This window comes from Oryzias melastigma, linkage group LG17 (assembly GCF_002922805.2).
Source record: "Oryzias melastigma strain HK-1 linkage group LG17, ASM292280v2, whole genome shotgun sequence".
In the NCBI taxonomy this organism is placed as follows: Eukaryota; Metazoa; Chordata; class Actinopteri; order Beloniformes; family Adrianichthyidae; genus Oryzias; species Oryzias melastigma.
Genome location: NC_050528.1, coordinates 12445344 through 12468093, shown reverse-complemented (window position 1 = coordinate 12468093; position 22750 = coordinate 12445344). Strand labels below are relative to the sequence as shown.

Below are 22750 nucleotides of genomic sequence, written 5' to 3'. Positions count from 1 at the left end.
CACTGTCCTAAAACGTTTTTAACAAAAACTTTTTAAAAAATCACTTGATTAATTAATTACCTGTTAAAAGTAATCAAGGTCAGGTGGTACCTCCCCCAGGGCAGAAATCTCAGCAGGTAGTTGGTCCTGCCAGAGAGCACCGCTGGTGACCTCCAGAACAGCCTCTTCCTCCTCATCATCATCACCTCCACATCTTCCTCTGGGGCCTCGGTGTCGTCAGCACAGGAGCAGATATTGTGGAGGATGGCACAAGCTGGAATATATAAATTAAATATATACATTCATAGAAATATATTCCACAGAATATAAAATGCTTAGTTTTTTTTTTTACAATCTTCTTCAGCTCAGAAAAAGGTAGGTACTTATATTACAACCTGTAATGCAGTTGCTAGGTAAAAAAAATTAAACTGGCTAAAGCTAACATATAAAAAAGTTTGAGGCTTTTTTTCTTTCTTTATCTTTTAAGAGCGTTTGTAAACTGTACCTGCATATAATTTTGTCTCAGCCGGGATAATAGCAAGTTCCTGCGACGGCGATGGATCGAATGATCTGCTCCAACTCCTCCAAAAGTAAAAGTTGAATCAAACAACTCAGAAGCATTTCCAGCTTCGCGCTTCACACGTTCAACGCGCGGTGGCTAAGCTACAGGAAATTAGCCAGCAAAGCTACACCTACTTGTATTTTGTTCAATTAAATGATGAAAAATAATAAAACAAGGCTAGACCGTCCAAATTTAAAGCCCTTAACATAAGATCTTCCCGCTCTATGAAGGACCCGGCCGTCGGCGACCGTGAAGGCCGCGGCATTGGAAGGAATTCAGAGGTTTAAAAAATTCAGAATAAAAATTAAGAGGTTTAAAAAATTCAGAATAAAAATTCAGAAGTTAAAAAAATTCAGAAAAAAAAATCAGAGGTTTAAAGAATTCAGAATAAAAAGTCAGGGGAAAAAAGTCAGAGCCTGATGGAACTAAAAAACTTCCATAGAAACCGAACCTCTAAAATGCGCGATCCCTAAAGATTTGTATGAAAAAGGACAAGAGAAAGGAGAAAACCTTTCACGATGTAATTTGATGGTCATTTACGTGGAACAGAAAAAAAAAAGAACTTTATAAAATAACATGGCTTTACTGATATTATATCCATAGGTTTAGCTAAAGTTGATGTTTGTGGGTGGTTAAGTCGACTCAGTCAACTGAGATAGTCTCACATCTCCACACTGAAAAAATAAACAATAAAAATTAAAATCTTGAAAAATTAAATACAATCATAAAAAAATAAATCCAGATTGATTGTTTAATTACGTCCAACAGGGAATTACTGTTTTTTTTAAACTAATTTCAGCTCAACAATAACTTCCATCTATCTTCACAGACCACTAAATCCTCATAAGGGTCATAGGGTTGCTGGAGCCTATCCCAGCTACTGTTTATATGAAAGCAGGGTACGGGATCACATAACTACACATACCTAGGGAGAATTTAGTCTCCTATTAACCCATAAAGCCTGTTTTTGGACTGTAGAAGGAATCCAGAGTGCCTTCTACGCCACCATGCAGCCTTTATACAATAATTAATTTAAGTAATCAGCAGATTAAATCAAATGTAGACGAGCACATTTGATAGCATCTTGTGGTTTAATGAGACAAGTGTAGCTGAGTTTCTTTGACAAACAATGGACACTTATCATGTCTTGTCTAATATTGCTGCTGTGGTAATAAGATCACCCTGAATCAACTTTCTTAAAGAGATTTTTTTGGTTAGTGGTAGAGGTTGAGGTTCAATGAAGGAGCTATGAGGATCCATCAGAGGAACAGCTCATGGGGGAAGCAGCTTGGGATGTTTGACTATATTGAGAGGCGGGACAGTGATGATGTTGGTAAAAGGATGCTCAGGCTGGAGCTACCAGGAAGAGGCTTACGGCAGACCAAAGAGGAGGTTCATAGATGTATTCAAGTAACATTTGATGATAGATTGTGTGAGGAGGATGCAATTATATGGAGGCAAATCATTTGCTTTTGCTACCTCTAAAAGAAGTGCCTATGTTTGTGCTGAAGTGCACAAAGAAATGCTGCTGAGTGTCAAGCAGGGAGGTCATTTTAGAGTCTTTGGGATGACCCAGCCTGGATTTGAACTCACAACCATTCAGTCTCAGGGTGGACACTCTATCACAAGACCATCATAATCATAGTGATGAGGTTTTCTTATCCCAACTTCAGCACATTAGTGTTGAAACAATCATATTTAGTTTACTTCTTTGATGCTTGTCCACCCTCTCATCTGTGAAAGTTCTCCCTCCAGGCCACTTGGCGGCGGTAGTGCAGCGACTTTGAGGAATAACACAAGCAGAAGAAAATAAAACATGGCGGCGTCCGATGACAGTGGATTCTGACTGACATCGGCCAGGTTTTTCAGAACATCTTTACTCTCACTGAAATATCTTAGACATGGCAGGAGGTAAAATATTCTTGAGAGAAGCGCGATGTCTACAGATGGCGGCTTCGCTGTATTCCCGGCGAGGCGGCCTCCTCCTCCTGCAGACCCGGAGACACCTCGCTAAGACCTGCCCTTCGGCGGCCAAGATCGCCCCTCCACGCCGACCCAGGGAGAAGGTGGAGATCCCCGGACTGGAAGTCATCACATACGGCGAGAGGATGCACTACGTGCCGGGGTTAGCTAAGCCCGTTTACCCGCCGTGGGAGAGAGACTATAAAGACCCGGGACATTGCAAGAGCCCTCCAGCCCACGAGATGGCGCTGTTCAAGGAGAAGCCCTGTTATATATTCAACCAGAGAACCAGCTTGCTGGAAGGTACAGGCTTAAAAAACATCTATATTGAACAAAAAAAGTATTTAAAATTAATTGTAGCAGTAAAAGTTGCTTTGTTGTTAATTATGACATAGGTATACTCATATTTATTAGGTAAAAAAACGGAATGAGCATAATATTATATGTGTGTATGTTTGTGTTTTACTATTTTCTCATATTTTTACATAAAAAATATTAATTTGAATATTTTATTCTTTTCATATTTAATTGAAGGACTAGAACTATTTTTAAGTAGCTTCCAATAAAGGTCTGCTAATATACTTTTATTTGCTAAAATAAAAATATATAAATAAGAGGAAAAGTAAACAAATAATGATTTTTCATGAGAATAATGTAAGTAGATGTGTGATATTTTTTGTGTAAAATAATAGTGTTTTTATACAAAAGTTATTATTTGTTGATGTGCTGTTTGGGCGAAAATTAGATTAAAACAAACATGTCCCCAAGCCCTTACTACGGGATTGATTTTTTTTAATCTTATTTATTTTCAAATATTATTAATAATTAACTAATGTTTTATACACCTGTTGGAGCTATGGTTTCCAGTCTCTCAAAATCTCTTAAGGAAGACCTGTGTTTTACAGGGGTGCGTCAGGCTGCTTGGTTGACCAAATCCCAGGTGAACTCTGGTTTGCCGCCTAAGCTCCTCACACTGGCTGAATCTCTTGAAAGCCAGGCTGAAGATCAGAGTGAGCGCGTGCAAAACGCCATCAAGCACGCACGCTTCTGGGACACGACGGAAAGTCGACCCAACAAGAGGAAATACAGGTACGGAGCAGGCACCTTCAACCACTTCAGTCCATGTCACATGACACAGGGAATCAGTGCAGAAGATGAATGACACACAGAAAAAAAAAACACAAAGCTGTCCATTCTGTTTCTTGTTGTTCTGGACTTTTATTTTTATAGGATGAAACAAAAAAAATGTTCTGGGGTGTATAAAAACTCCAAACAAAAATGAGTAAGTGTGAGCCACATTGTGCCAAATTTAAAAAGATCAGCAAGAATGCCATTTCAGACAAATTTGTAATTATAGTGGAACGACTGCCAAATTGTTAGTTTTTAGACAGAAGAAGGAGGAAGCTATGGACTATGAAATACATTTCATATTACAGTACATTAATGGAACTAGAAGCCCACTTGAGTTGTGAATCAAACTAGAATGGGTTCAGTATTCAGGCAGCTCCGTTTATGGTTGCAGGATTTCCGTGTCCATCACAGGTTCCTGATGCTGCCTGTTTTCCAGCTCTCCTTGCCCTTTTTGCTGTGTTTTACCTGCTGGATCTGGTGTGCTTGGCCAATCAGAATGAAGCAATGCAGACAGAGAGAAGTGTTTAACAGACAGGATGGTGGATCCTCAGAACCAGGGTTTAGGAATTCTGGTGTAGTTCAGAAAGCCACTGAACTTGTCGTTTTTAGTTCCTGCCTCCCTGGACCTTCTCCTGCATCCAAACATCAGTGTCCTGCTGCAGCTGCACTTTGATTTTGATATCAAACAAGTTCAATATTTGAGCTTTCATTCCACATTCCAGGTTTATTTTTATTCTGCTTACAATAGAAATAAAGAACAGTAGTTTTACTCCACAAGTTTGGAAAAAAGCAAGTTTATCTCTTTTTTTGCCTTGATTTGACCAAAAGGTAAATACATTACACATATTTTCAGGTATTAAAGGGTAAAAATATTGCAGTATGAGTCCAAAAAGGTAAGTTCATTGGAAGGGGCTCACATATAGATTCAAATATTTCAAATGTGCTATATTTATTGGCTGTAAATGCATCACAAATGGGTGTTAAACTCCGACATTATCAGTTATTGAAGAGATGTTCTTCATCCTCCAGGATGTTAAGGTTTGGTGTTTGTTTTTTTTTTCTCCTTACAGTAAGACTCTGCTGCTCAACCTGCTCCATTTGTGTGAGACTCTCCAGTCTAGTTCTTCAGCACAGAGGAGGAGGATTTTTGCAGAGAATTATTCACTGTCGGCCATGTGGCGGAGAGGTGATGTATCTCCATTACTTTGCTCCTCTGGAACTGTGTTTGTGTGCCTCTGTCTTTGTCGCTGCGACTCGACTTGATTAAAAACTCACTCACATCATCTTTTGATCTATTTTAGAAGCGTTATTGGTGGTCTTTTATTAGATTAGGGAGTTTTTAGGCAAAATTAAGATCATTTTCCAGGACATAGTTTCTGCAGAGCAGCAGGAGTTCGTTAGAAAGCTTATTTTTCTTTATACATGTCCTCCATTATGAGAAAAATTCCACAAGAACATGTTAGAAACACCGTTTTCGTGGCAGTGGTTCCATAAACTCTTCGGTTTCTCTGTGTGTTAGGGGAGGACTTGTTCCAGGTTCGCGGTCAGAACGGGTTGCTGCAGTGCAGCATGGATGCTCTCCCACAAGTTTCTGAGGAAAAGGAAATTTCCAGCACAGTTGATCACGTTCTGGAGACTTTCTACCCTGTGTCTCCCACCATTGACCTGCAGAAGGCCGACGTCTACAAGGAGGAGAACTGCACAGGTGAGCGTTTCTGCCCTTGACTTGATAGATGCTGCTACTCCGCTCTGGGGCTGCCACGATTGGTCAACTAATAAAATAGTCGACGACTAATTTAATAGTCGATTAGTGGTTACTTTATATTATATGGAGTCAGATAATATAAAGTAAAGTTAAAAGTTATAATATCATTCTGTTAGCTTTTTGGACAATTTTGGAATTTATTAAAGTTTTTTAGGCTAATTTTGAGTTTAGCTAATATTTCAGTTGCATGCTAGCTGTTTTGGCTAATTTCGTTTTTTTTCCTGTTTTGTATGGCTAATTTTGAGTTTAGCTAATATTTCAGCTACATGCTAGCTTTTTTGGCTAACTTAAGCTTTTATTTTTTTGTTTTGTTTTGTTTTTTAGGCTGTTTTGGAATTTAGCTAATATTTTAGCAACATGCTAGCATTTATGGATAATTTGTTTTTTTTTCTGTTTTCTAAGTCTAATTTTGAGTTTAGCTAATATTTCAGTTGCATGCTAGCTGTTTTGGCTAATTTAGTTTTTTTTTTGTTTTTTTAGGCTATTTTGGAGTTTAGCTCATATTTTAGCTATATGCTTGCTGTTTTGGCTAACTTAGGTTTTTTTTTATTTTGAAGGATAATTTGGCATTTAGGTAATATTTTAACTTGCTATTAGCTTTAGCATTTTCAGCTATTAATTTTAGCATCTTTAGCTATCAAATTCTACTTACATTATTCACACTAACATTATCACAGATAATGCTAGTGTGAATATATCTAGTTTTTAGTTAGTTTAAAGCTAATGATGGTTAAGATATGTGTTTTACATCCACAACCCGATTAGTCGACTAATCGGAAAAAGTAATCAGTGATCCATCGACTACTAAAATAATAGTTTGTAGGAGCACTATTCCACTCTCTGGTCTAACTGTGTTAACCTTCGAACAGGGTTCAGAGACGACTACCTGTATCCTCACGCTCACACGCTGTACTTCCTGGAAGCAACAGATCCTCAATGGAAGCTCAAGCCGGAGCAGTTCAGAGCCAAGATGCTCATGTTCGCCTTTGGGAACGCTTTGGCGCGGGCGCACAAACTTTACGGGGTGAGGAGGGTGCAAGCTAACCTTCTGCAGCGTGACTGGGCGGGCTTCATTTCCACCTCTGTGTTTTCAGACCGAGCCTCTGCAGCGCCCCATAACCGTGCAGTCGGTGGGCACTAACGGGAGGGTCTTTGAGTTCCTGGTTTTCCAGCTCAACACCACCGACCTCGTTCAAGACGACGGCATCAAGAACCAGGTCAGCTGGTCGCCCATTTATTCTCGATCATTTGCTAAAAAAATTGTAGCTATGAAAAGGAATTTGTAAATTTCTGAATCATTGCATTTGTAGTGATGTTTGGGCAACAAATAGCTTAATAATGTGTTAATCGGATAATGCACACTTCACTGAGCATTATCTCTTACATAATGGACAAATGGAAGAGGATTATCCCACTTTTAGAACGGGCACTTTTAGCAAACGCTACATAAGTTAGCTACCTCCTGGCTGCCTGTCCCTTTGAAGGTCTTTGTTGAACGAACCGGTCACTTTGTACACCTTAACTCTTCATGATTCATATAATCGAAAGCTGCCGTCTGCATGGTGCTCACTCTGAAGTCTTGTAGGATGCGAGAGCGTGATATATAAATCTCACAAATTCTCAGAAACTCTCGCGTTATTAGCACTACACACAACTTCCATATAACAGTTCAATGAAACTTAGTATTACTCATAATAAAGCATTTTTACACATTTTAATAATAATAATTTTGAACCAAAAGTATGTCTTCTTTTAAAGGCCTCGTGCAGTGGAAATTTTTTTTTTTAATTTAGAAAGTTAATGGAACTTGGAAAACGAATCTGATAAAAATATTCACTTAAAATGATCCAGCGCGATTTTATTGATCATTTTATGGTCGTGCACAGCTTTAAATTTGGGCGATGGGTGGTGATGGGCGGGGCTGTGCGTGACGTCACTTCAGGGATCCCAGAGTGTAAACAACAATGGCGGATGGTTTGAGAAGCGACGTAGACCACGATTTAGCGGATATTTCTTTGGATGAAGGTGATGACCCTTCATCAAACACGGAAATTTTAAAGACACAGGGTTCGGAGGGTGTACAGCCCTACAAGTTTGAACCAGAGGTTTCCTCATCTGAGGATACAGGGGCTTTGGATGACGATGGTGAAAGCTCATACAGCGATGGCGGGGAGAAGACGATCAAACTTGACTTATTTAGAGGAAGTAAAAGTCGTAACAAGGTTTCCGTAGGTGAACCTGCGGAAGGATCATTACCGGAAAAGGAAAGGCGCCGCCGGTGCCGCGGAGCGTCCTTTGTCGTCCTCCTCCAGGGCCGTCTTTCATTAATTTAAAATAAAATCAATAATAAACATATATGTACCTTGTATCTTGCAATAAGTAGGGCTGACAAATTATCACATTAATTGCGGTTTATTAATAGGAGACATTTTAGTGCATCATTGTAAAAATTGCATTAATATCATTTCTGTGTTGGATGGTTACTGCAATGTTGGTGTTGATATTAAAATGTAAGAGATCCTGTCATGTCAATCATAGAGACGTCTCTTCTGCTGTCGTGGAATAATAAATGTCCACCTATGTTCCAAGGTTTGGTTGTCATGGTAACCATCTGGCGTTCATAATACAGAAAATTCATGCTATGTGAGTGGAGTCCATTATCACTTTTTAACTGACTCCCTGCAGTCAGTTGGATTGTATTGAGTTGGATTGTGGAATTAATTGACATTTTCCCTTCAGGTTTGGTCTGTGAAGGAAGCGCCATTAGAACGCCAAATTCATGATATGATAACCCGAGTGATTCTGAAGTGTTGGTTTTGTGCAGGTGTGGCTGGACGCAGGCGTGGCCCTGTACGATTTCGCCAAAGTTCGACCATTAATCAAGAAGAAGGAAGTGACGGTACAATCATCAAAGTTTGCTTTTTATATCCCTGGACTTCTTCAGCATGGAGATCTAACTATGCAGTTGTGTTTGGGCTCATTTCTGCGTCGGTCTCTGCAGGTCCCAGCCGGTCTTTCTGGATACAAACCTGAAACCTTCAGGAAGTTCCTGGCTCTGTACCTTCATGGATCTGTGTAGGACACGCCAGGATGTGTGTCGCAGCGGCAGCAACACCTGGACATTCAGAAGTAGTCTGGACCATTATGCTCACTCTCTCAAAACCTGGATTAAAGTTTTATTTCAAACCAAAGCGAAGCCGCTATGAACTGGACCTCATCAGTTTGCTCGTAACAGCTTCATAGGACTTTTTCTGTTTTTTTTTTTAAGATCTTCTCTAATATTAAAACCTACAAGTCTTTTATTGATACTGAAACTTTAGTGTGTTCCTTCAAAAAGGAAGTTGAGAAAATATATTCTGAACTTTGATTCTTCCTGCATCAAAGGTCATCTTCTCATCCAGCTGATGGTAACATTTTCTTAAAAGCTCCAGTGTTTGTCAGCGCCTGGGATCAGAAGCTTCCACAGATCTGCCTGATACTGTAAATCAACACAAGGTCAATAACTGCTTTATTGTTGCAATAAATGTTGAGATGAAGAATAGAGATTAGTCCATGTCTTCATCCTCGGCTTCAAGGATTTGTGCTTTTGGTCAGCAGGATGGGAAACCATCATAATAAAGAGTGGAAGGCATCAGTTCAATGTCCAGGAAGACTTTTTTAAACAAATAAAAAATGTATAAAAGCAAAATCCTGCTTGATTGGTAGTTTGATCTTATCGTAGCAATATTGAAATGTTTTTATTGCAGTTCATTAGTGCACATTTTCATAAAAAAGTCATAATATTTAAATGCACATATGAATGTAACTTTACTTTGTAAAAGGCAGAACTTGCATTTAATAAACTGTAGCCTGGATGGATCAAACCAGTGAATTCAGAAGTATACTTCTTGAAGAACATTAACCCTGGAGAAACCTAGGGGTCAAATTTGGCTGCTGTTTCTACTTTTTTTTTTCTTTTGAGTACATTTTTTCCTTCTTTTTAAATATTTTAAATGTTTACATTTTAATTTTTGGGCTGCTGTAATTGGTGCTACCTAAAATGAACAAACAAAAGGCAAATTTGTCAGTTTTGAAAGCTCAGAAGAAAGTAGTCTCTTGGTTCTGCTGGGTTTTAAAGCAGCCAGACACTAGAAAAGTACAATAAAATAAGAACGCAACACTTAAAAAAAATCTTAGTTAATTAATAATGTTAAGATGTTATATTGTTGTATTTAAGTAGGTATGAAAGCACTTTAAAAATTTATTTGTTTTTAATATTGGCAAATGATTTTCAGTTTACTATTTTAAAGCTGCAAAGACCCACTTAATGTATGAAAAATAACTATATATTTTTGTCATCAAGCCATTAATTTACCACATGTAGCTTTCAAATATTTACAGTTTTTATTACAATAAAATAGATATTTCAATATAATTTGAATTTATTTGACAACAGCATATACAGGTTTCTTTCAAAATAAAATACACCTTGTGCCAAGTCTAGATTTATTCAGATAGAAAATGTCAAACATGGCATTTCTATCATGATTCGGGTACGCCTTTAGAATTAAGCATAAGCATGACAACATTTGTGCATTTGTCTTGTATATTAAATCTATGTATTTGCTTGACACTTATTCTAATGACAAACCTCTAGCAATAGATCAAACCTTTTACTATAAATTATCATGTTAACAATCCAAACAGACATGACAATACTTAATTTAACTAAAACACATAAGCCAAAACTACTAAAATGCATTATTTATTCAAATTGTTTGTATTTTTCTTCAAATCCAACAGAACTTTTATTTTGAAATGCACTTCCTGAACGTCCCCGTGCGGTCTTTGAGTGGCATGTTTTTTCTTGTTTTTGGTTGGTGTGTCTCGCTGCTGACAGGTTGGTACTTATTGTTGAAGTAAAACTAACATTATGAGTCATTTTAGCGCAGTTTCTGTCGTTCGGAACGAGTTGTGTTGGAGCAGTTTTCTCCCCAAACCCAGACGCTTTAACTTTGATGTGTTTTTGGATGAACTTTGGTGAAACATAAACGATTTTTTCTGCAGAACTCGCTCGCATGTTTAGTTTGTGTGTTGGTGAAATTACGGCTGCAAGGTTGATGCAAACTGCAAGGTAACACTGGTCTCAGAGGTTTTAGTTTGGTGCTTTTATTTGACAGTTCAGAAGGACTTTTTGGGGTTTTTTTTTTTTTTTTTTCGTCTGTGGGCGTGGCTCTTCACCCTGCCCAACAAGTTGTTGCTGCATGTTAGAGCTGATCTCAAATGATCTTTAAAAAAAAAAAGGAAAATAAAAACTCAACTGTGAAAGAAGGGGATTCAGTGATCTGTCATTGTAAACCATGGTAGGGATCTTTATGCACAAACTCTGTTTTCTGTGCATTCTGCGCATGCTCCGACTGTGTCGGATCTATGGAAAATTATTGGAAAAATTCAGAATTTGTTTCTTGGAAAACTAAAGACCTATAAACTGCTTTAACTCAAATGCATAAAAACTTGATTTACTGCAAAGCTGTTACCACCCAAAACACATTCTAACAAGTTTATTTATTTATTTTACTAAACTGAATGCAAATGTAATCATTTGATTTATAACCCCAAATATGGATGAATCTGAATGTCTAAAAATTACTCTATGCGTTTCTTTACATTTCTTTGGAACCAGGGTCTGTTAACAATCAAAAAAACCAAAGGAAAAGTGTGTTACATCAATGAACATTATACCTCAATTGTTCCCTTTTTTGTTTATCTTGTATTAGAGCTTTCCCAAACAACAGGATGACTTCCATGGAACCCCACGACTTTGAAGAAGAAGAAGAGGAGGAAGATGATGATGAGATACTCAGACAAGAAAAAGAGAGTTTAAACCCCACAGAGGTCAGGATGAGTCAGATTGTGATGCCTTGCCACTGCAACCATCGACAGGAGCTCAGCGTGGGCCAGTTGCTCAAATGGATGGACTCCACAGCCTGTCTCTCTGGTGCGTATGGATGTGAGACAAGCGCACTGTGAAACAGAATACCCAGTTAGGGGGTTTTATCTGCTGGCAGTGGTCAGTTTTTTCATCAAGGATAGAAAAATATGACAGTATTTACAATTAACATGCGGTAAATAGACAAACTAATATTTAGAGAATAAGGAAAACATTTTAAAATGTATGATGCTGTTAGAAAACTTGTTCCTTTCAACAACTTTGTCTATAGCTTAGAACAGGAAGTGGCTGAAAATGTTGGTTAAAGTGAGAGTAAGTAAGAATGCAAAATGAGCTCTCTGTATTCTATAGCAAACAGTGAGCAACAGCTATAGTAACTCACAGTAATCATGGAAGAGTCTTTGTGAGCTTAAACACACAAAGCAAACCCGGGCTTGGCATCAGAGGGTGGGCTGATAGATCCAGACCCCTCCAGGACAGGTTGCCACCGTATCATTTCAGTTTTGCACTACTGTTACACACTAGAAAAGCCAAAAGTTGATGCTAGAAATAAAAAAAAGAAAACAAGAGCGTGTATGGAATGCTCATGCAATATTGGAGCAACTCAAACTACTTCAGCATCAGCTAGGCAAGTGCAGCCTCTGTACTCTGCTGTTTCAAAGTGTCCATCGCTGAACGGCCACAGCACTTGGATTAAACCCCAAAGAAGTGCAACTTAAAAAATATTAGCGCAACATTTATCTGAAAATAAATGAAGTTCTTCACTTTTAAGTTGCCAAAACACATTCTGTTAGAATATTCAATAAAAAGTGATGCTGCAAACTGTTTACCATAAAGACAGTTCATCACCATTTGACTTGATCTCACTGATGTTTGGTAAGTTCTCCTTTTTTAATGTTGTTATTTACATTCAAAGACCAACTCTAAAGAAAATTATGTTTTTAACATGTTCTCGTGGCATTTATTCTCATGATGCAGTACACAAATTAATTTTAAAAATGGAATTTCTGAGTATTTATTCATTCAAATCGCTCCCTTCAGTGCTTTATTCTTATGCTTCCACTTGTAGACGACTAGATCCATGAACATCCTCCTCGTCTAAGCTAGCATCTGGCCCAAAACTGTACGTCTGGATAGCTCTAATATTCCTCTCCATTCTTGTTGCAAAGGTAATGTTAGATTGGAGTTTTGAGGGGCTGTAAGCTAACAGGAGAGAGTATAAACAGATGGATGACTGGAAGTGAGGGCAAGCTTACTGATAACAGGAGTTTCTGGAGCCAGATCTCATCAAACCTGAAAGGAAAAGCAAGCCAACAGAAGCAGGACGGACTGAACTGTCAGCTGAGGGCATTTTATCAGCGGCTGAAACATTTGTAGCTTCCATGCACACAAAACGTATCTCTTTGCTTCACTGTATTGACTTAAAATTTGATCTTTGACTCTTTATTCAATGCAACTATCACTGTCCAACTATGACTGACTCTGTGTTTTAAACTGTCTCACGAAGCCTAAATCGTGATGAGGAAATCTGTGATTTTGTGATTCCAGCCGAGAGGCACGCTGGGAGTCCCTGTGTCACCGCCTCCATGGATGACATCCACTTTGAGCACACCATCAGGTAAGAATAGACCTCTGTGTGCACACATACGGACTGACACGCTAACTCTGTTTCCTGTGCTGTCAGTGTAGGTCAGGTGGTGAACATCCAGGCAAAGGTCAACAGAGCCTTCAACACCAGTATGGAGGTCAGTGCTGTTCATTGAAAACTCATGCAAGCAGGAATAATGTCCAGTAATTCCCCATGGTAGACAAAAAGACGATGGTTTAATCTGTTAAAAAAATTAAGTATTTATTAATGCAACAGTCAAACACTAAAATTTGGTAAATTTTCTGAATGCTTTCATCATTTTTTCTAGATTAAATCTTATTTTGAAGGGTAAAACATCCAGGAAAAATTTTTTGAAGCCACTGATTTTTAAAAAAAACACCCAGTAGCTGGTAGTATCATATACATGTGTCACAGAATGCATCTTTTGCTAAAATTTTTTTGCACAGTCATGGTTGTTCATCACCATCATGATTAATTTTGAGCTGAACGTCCTTCTGTTTGCTACATATTCCTGGTCAGGTGGGCATACAGGTGAGCTGTGAAGACCTGTTCTATGATCGCCACTGGAGGATTTGCCATGCCTTTGCCACGTTTGTAACACAGCGAACAAACACGGGACAGAAAGTAAGGGTTATGTGTGCATCATAATGAGTGGAGGACGGAGGTCTTGTTAATTGCTTTTACAGCTTTTTCTTTTTTTAACGCGTTTGCTTCAAAGGTGACCCTGAGACCCATAGTTCCTCAAACTCACAAGGAGAAGGTTGAGTACAGCATAGCGGCTGAGAGGAGGAGGGTTCGCATGGTTCATGATGACATCATCAAAGATCTACTCTCCAGCGGCTCCATTCAACAAGGTGACGCTCGCTCACATCTGAGGTTAAGACATCCCCATTAATAACAGAGGAAACGAATGATGAACTACTGATGCTCTGCACAGAAAACAACACAGTTTATTATTTCTTTCTAATTTTGGCTAAAAACAGCACGGTCATGATTGACAAATCTCTGGAAACGCTTTGAAAATAGATGAAAGGAAAGAGACTTTAAATAATGACAACATTAGAAGTTCAGTGTCCTTTGTGTCCGCCTGTCTTTCATGTATGTTTGCATTCTCTTACCCACATCTGAAAAAGATCTTTTTGTGTGTGTTTGTGTGTCAGCGGACAGTTTGTCAGGATACAATGCAGTGCCGGCAGAAAAGACCAAAGTGGAAAGTGTAGAACTGGTTCTGCCGCCACATGCAAACCATCAGGTGATCCATCTGCTGTTATTTTCTCTACAGTTTCATTTATTCACCAGTAAAGAGAAATAAGTTGTTTCTCTGCTGCATAGAATTGCATTAGTAACTCATATGTCATTGTGTCATTTTTTTTGCATGTTCTTAATTAAAATAGTTTATTCTAACACCACCAGAGTTCATTTTCTCCTTTTGCTTTTGAGCATTTTAGTTGCTGTGCTTGTTTACTTACCGATAGCAGTCAAACTTTGATGCTCCTCGTTGCATCCCACCGTTGACCATCCTGTGTGTGCTCAGGTGAATACATTCGGAGGACAGATCATGGCCTGGATGGTGAACGTAGCCACGATAGCTGCCAGGTACAAAGTCACACAGCTTTCCGAGCATTTTTATGCACTTATTTAGATCAGATTTTTCTGTGTTGGTTTGTCTTTTTTCAAGAAAATACAGAGTCAGGAGATGAACATACATGTATTCTGATGGAAAATTGTTCTTTGGTAAATGGCGAACCCTTTTCTACCTTGCTGCAAATCAATCAGACACATCTCCAGCAGGGGCTGGCACTGTAAACAGATCCTACTTACTTCAGGTGGCTCATCTTTTAGCTACGACTGAAGTATTGTGAGTCAGGACTCAAATCTCGAGGGCTGCGACTCAAGTCTTGTGGGTCAGGACTCAAATCTCGAGGGCTGAGACTCAAGTCTTGTGGGTCAGGACTAAAATCTCGAGGGCTGCGACTCAAGTCTTGTGGGTCAGGACTCAAATCTCGAGGGCTGCGACTTAAGTCTCATGAACCGCAACTCAAGTGTTGTGGGTCAGTACTCAAATTTCGAGGGCTGCAACTCAAGTCTCATGAACCGTGACTCAAGTCTTGTGGGTCAGGACTCAAATCTCGAGGGCTGAGACTCAAGTCTCATGAACCGTGACTCAAGTCTTGTGGGTCAGGACTCAAATCTCGAGGGCTGAGACTCAAGTCTTGTGCGGCACGACTCATGGGTCGGAACTCAAGTCTCATGGGTCACGACCTGAGATTCAATGTCGTGGGTCATGAATCAAGTCTCATGAGCCATGACTCAAATCTTATGGGTCGAGACTCAAATCTCGTGAGTCGTGACTAAAGTCTTGTTGGTCTTGACTCAAGTTTTGTAAGCCATGATCCAAGTCTCGTGGGTCGGGACTCAAGCTTCGGGGTTTGCGACTCAAAGCGCTGTAAACAGATCCTACTTACTTCTGGTGGCTCATCTTTTAGCTGCGACTCAAGTCTGATGGGTCACGTCTCAAATCTCGTGGGTCTTGACTAAAGCCTTGTGGGTCATGGCTCAAGTTTTGTGAGCCACGATTCACGACTTATGAGCCATAATCCAAGTCTCGTGGGTTGTAGCTCAAGCCTCGGGGTTTGCGACTCAAAGCGCTGTAAATAGATCCTACTTACTTCCAGTGGCCCACCTCTGAGCTGCGACTCACATCTTGTGGGTCGCAATTTAAGTCTAGAAGTTTGGGACTCAAGTCTTGTGAGTCTGACCCAAGTTTTGTGAGTCACAGCTCAAGTCTCGTGGGTCGTGAGTCAAGTCTCGTGGGTCGCGACACAAGTCTCGTGGGTCGCGACACAAGTCTTGTGAGTCTGACCCAAGTTTTGTGAGTCTGACCCAAGTTTTGTGAGCCACAACTCAAGTCTTGTGAATAGTTTCCCTCAAGTAAAGATTTGTATATCACAGCCATGAGCTGTGACCTATAAACTGGCACACCAAAGCTTCAATGTAATTTTATGCCATAAATTGAGCGTTGGAGCCCCTTTTGACAAGGTGGATTCAGTTTGTTCCATTATATTATCCCGTATCTCTTAGAAGTGTGAGTTTTATTGATGAAATGATTTGATTTGTGGCAGGTCTTTCTGTCAGTGCTGACTTGCATGGCTCACAGACTTTGGGTGGCAGCTGATGGGCTGCCACATTTGATTGATAAAGAGGGAGACCTGTAAAAAAAGGGTTTATTTTTTTGATGTTTTTTTTCAGTCTGTCAGAGTGTATACTCACAGCAGCCCCAGTTTTCTCTTTAGCCTGATCTCATCTTAATCTGGAGTTTCTCATCTGTTCTTTCACTTGCTGCAGTCGCCTGTGTCAAGCTCATCCGACTCTCCGAACTATCGACATGTTCACCTTCAGAGGACCTTCTATGGTCGGAGACCGGCTGCTGTTGAGGGCTATAGTCAACAATGCCTTTAAAAGCAGGTATGAGTGTCCAGAAAGCAGGAGTGGAAATGTGTTGTAGTTGCAGGAACCTGATGGATTCTGATCCTCTCTGCAGCTTGGAGGTGGGAGTGCGTGCCGAAGCTTACCAGGAGGAGGGGCCTAACCGACACATAAACTCCGCCTTCATGACTTTTGAGGTGCTCGACAAAAGCGGAAAACCATGCAATTTACCACGGATACGACCGGAACCTGTGGTGAGCTTACAGACGAAAATGATTTTTGGAAAGCACCAGCTAAGAATGCAAACCAGAAATATCACATATTTCATCAATGGTCTTTAGTGTGAGAAAACGTAGGACAAAAGTTTTGCTGACTTTAAAATAACCCCCATATAAAAGGCAGGAAAATCAAAGGTATGACTTGAGGGACCGCCCAGACCTACCTCAACTATGAACTTTAGAAAAAATAACATTTAGATCTGGCCTTAAAGATAAAAATGGTGTCTGGGGAACAGAAATAGGAGGTTAATCCCATATTTGAAGTCTCTGTCTTGAAAAATAAATTAGAAAATGCTAAGAAAAAGGTATCTGAGCAAGCATGGTTATTCTGACAAACAGGGGTCACTCAGTCCAGTGCTCATTGACTGTATATAGAGAACTGAACTAAACTGAACTCAAGTTCCAAATTCAAAGTACTTGTTGGTTCCAAGTAGCCAAAATAGACTTCCATAGAGAAAAATACTTTATATCAGCCAGAAGACCGCTATCTTGTGACTAATCTAAGCCGTAAACTTTACAGGCACAAATGGCTCAGAGGAAAAACAAAGTGATGGTCAAAGTCTTTGAAGGAGCGACCTTTGTGTTCTCCAAATCAGGTCTTATCACTGTGCTGGACTCCAGGCACACCTAAAAGAGACCCCTTCTCTTATGATAACCACATCCTAGGGAACCACTCTGAAGAAAATCCTGCTTTTGGTGTTTTTAACATGTTTTTGTTACATGAAAATGAAAATTAAACATTTCTTTATTTAAATTATTGTGAATTAGGTGCAAATGAAAAGTTCCATTTGAAAAAGATTGTACATTGGGCAGGCTACATTTCTCTACTCCGCTCTATTCTGATGCATCACATGTGTACTGGTTTTCTTCGTCTGAGCTGAATTCTGGCTCAAAACTGTACAGCTGGATAGCTGCGATATTGCTCACCATTTTTGTGGCACCGGTAATGTTAGATTGGAGTTGTCAGGGGCTGCTAGCTAGCAGAAGATAGTGTAAACAGAGAACTCTCAGTAAAAGGAAGGGGAAGGGGGGCGGGGTTGCCAACAGTCCTGCCCACCCATGTCCTAGAAAACTACTTTCATTTCGTCTAAAAACAGTATAATCATAATTAAAAGACAACTAGGAATGTTTTTGAAATGTGCACTAAGTACAACTTGATAAGGATATTAAATCAGTGTTTGTTCTTTTCTGGGGGTGTGTGTGTTTCTATGCATGTGTGTGTGTGATTCATAGGAAGGTGAGAGGAGGTTCCAGGAGGCAATAGCCCGGAAAAAGATCAGGCTGGACAGGTGAGATATTTGTTCATTTAAGTAGAACAGACATGATTGGCTTTTAGTGTCGCTTTTGTGAGTCAGTTTGTGTTTGGTTGACAAACCTCTGCCATGTTGTGTGATTGTCATCCTGTGTCCAACACTTTGGTAGTTTGGCTAAAACTTTAAAGAGATTAAACTTTTAATCAGAGGCCATGTGGAATAGAAATGTTTGCCAATTTTGGTTGTAAAAACCCAGAAATAAAACTTCCCACCTTTTCTGTTCTCCTGTTTCCAGCTGTGCCCTCACTATTCTAACTGGAGCTGTGGTGTGGAACAGAAATTTTCAGCGTTGTCTTGTTAATTTAAACGATTTTTCATCTGGAAGGCGCAAACTGATATGTGGGGTTCCACAAGGCTCCATCCTGGGTCCCACACTTTTTAATCTTTACCTTTTTCCGCTTGGTGATGACATCAGGAAACATGGCGTTAACTTTCATAGCAATGCTGATGACACTCAACTGTATGTAGCTGCATCTCCTGATGACACGGGACCCAGGGAGAGCCTTTTAAAATGTATTTCAGATATTAAAATGTGGTTTGGAGAGAATCTTTTGCAGCTCAACAAGACAAAACAGAAGCCTTTGTTGTTGGTTCTGATGCGTGGAGAATTGTGTTTTTGTTTGTTTTTATGTACTACATCTTGAGCTGTTTTGTTTTAACATGAAATGTGCTATAGAAAAAAAATCAATTTGAATTTGTTGTTGTTCCAGGAAGTACATCATATCCTGCAAACAAAGTGAAGCTCCTCTGTCTGTTCCATGGGATCCCAGGAACCAGGTGAAGACTACAACGAATGTTGTGCTTTGCACTACATGTGAATTCCTCAGAATAATTGGCATTGTGCAAATAAAAAAACAACAACTAAGACCTCATGCATCCTTGAGCACATTTAGAGAGGGAATTTATGACAGATTATAGCAGAAAATGCAGACATTTTTGCCAATTGAAGCAACTTTTTCTTTATAAAAACATTGGTGATAAAAGCTCACAAACTAGAAAAAAGATTATTTAAGCAACTAAGTCTAAGTTAAGATTATTGGTGAAAAAAATGATATAATTTATTAGCAGAAACACTTTATATTTATAAATTATTCTGAACTCAGTGAAGGCTATATCATTATTTGTAATAGGGATGGCTGGAACTATTGATTTGCACATATTCAAAACATAAAGGGAAGTACGAGTATGTAAAACGTATAACAAGCAGATCACATAGTCTGCATTGTATTACTTAGTTTGAAAAGTTGTTGATATAAAAAAATTAAAAGTAAAGAGAAAACTCAAACATTTAAGGCAACCAGCTGCTCTACATTTTAACATTTTAAAATTCAAATCTGAGTTTCGAAGATACTCTAATCCTGCTAAATCCTAGAGATAATAAAAGGCTCACTTATAGATTAATTATCTAAAGAAAGACTTTGCTACTTCTGCGGATCAAAACCACTTTAGAGGTACTATTTTCTGCCAAAACCCAAAATCGTACCAAATCTAATTCCCTAATTCCTGAATGACTTAAAAAGATAATGCTTCATGAGAAAATATTGGCTTGACTTTTGGCAAAGGGAATTTTCCCTTTGTTTAGTGTCCGATCTATTAGATTAAGCCAAGTTATTTAAAATTGTTTCATTTGCAGGTTATTTTTTCTTGTTACAAGTGGAAATTTATTTTTAAATGTATTATCATAAGATGATTAAATTCTCTTGAAATCTTTTTTAAAATATTAGCTGTTTTGTCATCTGGTGAAATAAATTAACTTGATTTGAGATTAGACAGAATTAGAGATCCTTCTGTGTTCTTTGTGGTTTTGTCTGTGACAGAAATGCAAAAATCGTCATCCAAAAGTTGGTAAAAAGCTGACGTGTCACAAATGTGCTGCTAAAGCAGATTTTTAAGCAAATACTTCCTTAAAATGAGTTGTTTACTCAAATGTACTGCTCAGTTAGAGTGGAAATACTGAAAAAATGATGCAGTAATCCACCCTATGACCCATCAGTTCAACTGGCAGACTAGACTCAGGATGCCTATGCTCACATGTGATGACACCTATGTGTGCTTATCAACCTGCAAATACATCTTCTTTAATGTAACATTACAATAAAAGGGAAATCAGCTTTTCAGATGTGAGATATATTTCCCCAAATGCCCAGACAATATCAGTGTATCCTTTATGGATAGATGTGCTCTGTGTGTTTCCAGGTTTATCTCAGCTACAATAATGTGTCGGCTCTGAAGATGCTCGCCGCTAAGAAGAGCTGGCGCCTCAGCACAGAGAAAGACCAGGTTTGGATTTCTTCACTAATTTTCACATCAATTCTTGTTCCACCTATGAATGTTTTCTGTGATTTTTTTTTAATCTAGGTGTGTCTGTACACCCTGGAGCAGAAGTCCATGTTGAGCATCAGAGTAGAAAAAGTGGTGGATGTTCCTGCACCCACAGCCTTTGCTCTTCTTGCTGAGCTAAGCAACAGAACACACTGGGATATACATTACAAGTAAATCTGAGGCACACATTCAAAAGTTCATCATTCATTAACAAGCATAAGTCATAGTTGCTCGATCTCATAGAAAATGATGTTGCAATTTTTTGAGTATTTCATCAAATAGTTTAAAAAAAAAAGGGAATTATCTGAAGTTTTTAGGGTTTCCTCGGTTAATGAGCTGGAGTGAGTATTTTAAACTATTGTGGAAATATGATCCCAGTCCAAGAGTTTTATTTTTGGAAGCTGTACATTTATGCATCACAGAAGTTCATTTAGGATTTAATATGTATTCTTTAATGCTGGGGTGTCCAACTCAATCGCACAAGGGGCTAAAATCCAAAACACACCTTAGGTTGCGGGCCGAACAAGACAAACATTCATTGAACACACTAAAACTAAAATTTTAAAACCGTGACTTTTTAACATTATGAACTAGATGTATAGCATAATGCTAGTGTGAATGCTGTAAGCTGAATGTGGCCGCTGAAGATGCTAGTTCTGATAGCTGAAGATGCTGAAATGGAAAGCTGAAAAGCTATTGGCTGAAAACATTGAAGCTGATAGCCAACAAAAATGTTAACTAAATGCCAAATTAGCCTAAAAAAGTCTACGTTAGCCAAAACAGCTAGAATATGTGGCTGAAAAAAGAAGCCAAGCTTCAAAATATCCTAAAAAAAAATGAAAAAAGTCTACGTTAGCCAAAACAGCTAGTGTGTAAATATTAGCCAAACTCCAAAACAGCCTAAAAAACTAAAAAAAAAAAAAACTTAAATTATCCAAAACAGCTAGCATGTAGCTAAGATATTAGCCAAACTCCAAAATAGTCTAAAAAATCTTAGTAAATGCCAAAAGTACCAAAGAAGAATGCTAATTTTAAGAACTTTAAAACAGTAACTCTTTAACATATTTATGAACAGTAAAAAGGCAGGAATATTATTCCAGAATAAATCAACTTAAACCTTAAACAACTTTCAATATTTTACTCTCCATATAAATATATTTTGTCAAAATTATACAAGTTAGAAATGAGCGCAAGATAACATCGAGCCATAAAAAACAATAACATATAATTATCTGGAGGGCCGGATCCGGCCCCCGGGACTTTACTTTGACACGTGTGCTTTAATGTTTATTCTTTCCAAATATTTGTTTGACATTTGCAAAAAAAATAATTTGTTCTTAAAATAAAGTTGTTTTCTGTTGTTATCCACCTCCAAAACCAGGGAATGTGAGCTGATTCAGCGAGTGGATGACGATGATTTCATTTATCGAGTGGTGACACCGTCAGTGTATCAGGGTAAGGTGGGATCCCCCACCTCAAGTCCCCAGGGTGAAGAGATTCTTCAGGATTTCATCCTGCTGGCCTCAGTGAGGAAGCCATGCAGCCCTGGGTTAGTATGACTTGATATGAGATTTCACTTGAGCTTATCAGTTTCTGAATCCATCTCAGTCATTCTTAGTATAAAGTTCTTTAAAAAAAAAATGTTACCAGCTTGACGTCCATCTTACCTTCAATTAAAAGAGAATAACTCTTCAAATTGAGGAATGTGGTCATTTTTTTTAAGGAAAATAGGTATAATAAATTCTATTATTTTTTAAAATGTCTTATTTTTATTGGATCTGGATCTCTCAGGATCACAGTGATCCAAATCTATCCTTGAAAAAGTGTTTTAAAAAATGAATCTGTGATCGTTTTGTCTAGAGATCCATACGTCATTGCTCTGCGCTCGGTGTCTCTGCCCACCCATCCTCCCTTTGACAAGTGTAACCGAGGAGAGGTCCTGTGTGCCGGTTTTACGATCCTGGAAACGGAAAACAATAAGTCACTGGTGAGGGAGAGAACTGGCTAATCTTCCCACTTATGACCAAATCTGTTTAAATTTGCTTTTCCACTTTCATACAGATCAGTTATTACAACCAGGCGTCTCCGGAGGTCCTTCCCTATATTTCCAATGACGTTGCTGGCCTCTCCTCCTCTTTCTATCACACCTTCTGCGCCTGCAGCAAGTACCTGATCCAAAACAAACTGCATCCCCCTGCTGAAGCGGACCAACACCAAACTCTGGAAACGCCAAGTCCGACAAAGACGCTGCACAGCACCCAACTGTAACCACGGCAACCCCCTCAGGGCATCAGTGCTTCTGCATCGCTCTGCTGCTTTCAATGTGACCATCAGCATGTTTATTCAGTGAATGTTGACAGTTTGGTTTTTCTTATAATAAATAATTGACTTTTGTATTAAGTCATAATTATTGTATTAAAATTTGTTTTCCTTGATTTGAGTTTTTCTGACCTAAAAATGATAAATAGTGGACT

General features: G+C 38.8%; 2 protein-coding genes across 4 annotated transcripts; both read left to right on the top strand.

Moving 5' to 3' along the window:
- The first annotated feature begins 2304 nt into the window (after positions 1–2304).
- mrpl37 (mitochondrial ribosomal protein L37) lies at positions 2305–9262 on the top strand. Its single transcript, XM_024268830.2, has 8 exons — positions 2305–2806; positions 3409–3592; positions 4705–4820; positions 5154–5339; positions 6269–6423; positions 6494–6616; positions 8224–8298; positions 8401–9262. Exons 1-8 carry the CDS (start codon positions 2443–2445, stop codon positions 8476–8478), a joined length of 1281 nt encoding a protein of 426 aa, XP_024124598.1. The 5' UTR covers positions 2305–2442; the 3' UTR covers positions 8479–9262.
- Positions 9263–10167: 905 nt separating this feature from the next.
- On the top strand, positions 10168–22697 carry LOC112144281 (acyl-coenzyme A thioesterase 11). Of its 3 annotated transcripts, none has more exons than XM_024268761.2 (17): positions 10168–10278; positions 11156–11376; positions 12877–12946; positions 13013–13073; positions 13457–13561; positions 13656–13791; positions 14098–14189; positions 14472–14533; positions 16283–16402; positions 16479–16617; positions 17875–17930; positions 18665–18731; positions 20151–20234; positions 20313–20446; positions 21658–21825; positions 22137–22263; positions 22338–22697. In XM_024268761.2, exons 2-17 carry the CDS (start codon positions 11175–11177, stop codon positions 22542–22544), a joined length of 1830 nt encoding a protein of 609 aa, XP_024124529.1. In that variant the 5' UTR covers positions 10168–10278; positions 11156–11174; the 3' UTR covers positions 22545–22697. The 3 variants fall into 3 exon arrangements, with proteins under 3 accessions (XP_024124529.1, XP_024124528.1, XP_024124530.1); XM_024268760.2 differs by lacking the exon at positions 10168–10278 and adding an exon at positions 10305–10512; XM_024268762.2 differs by lacking the exon at positions 10168–10278 and adding an exon at positions 10306–10512 and having other exon boundaries at positions 13018–13073; positions 22338–22683.
- The last annotated feature ends 53 nt before the right edge of the window (positions 22698–22750 follow it).

Excerpts from the sequence above, each read along its gene's own strand:
- LOC112144281 (XM_024268760.2), top strand. The coding sequence starts at position 10,457 with ATGTTTAGTTTGTGTGTTGGTGAAATTACGGCTGCAAGGTTGATGCAA. Across the intron at positions 12,947-13,012 it reads CACTTTGAGCACACCATCAG|TGTAGGTCAGGTGGTGAACA; the intron begins GTAAGAATAGAC and ends CTGTGCTGTCAG. Across the intron at positions 14,190-14,471 it reads CGCCACATGCAAACCATCAG|GTGAATACATTCGGAGGACA; the intron begins GTGATCCATCTG and ends GTGTGTGCTCAG.
- mrpl37 (XM_024268830.2), top strand. The coding sequence starts at position 2,443 with ATGGCAGGAGGTAAAATATTCTTGAGAGAAGCGCGATGTCTACAGATG. Across the intron at positions 3,593-4,704 it reads CCCAACAAGAGGAAATACAG|TAAGACTCTGCTGCTCAACC; the intron begins GTACGGAGCAGG and ends TTCTCCTTACAG. Across the intron at positions 6,617-8,223 it reads ACGACGGCATCAAGAACCAG|GTGTGGCTGGACGCAGGCGT; the intron begins GTCAGCTGGTCG and ends GGTTTTGTGCAG.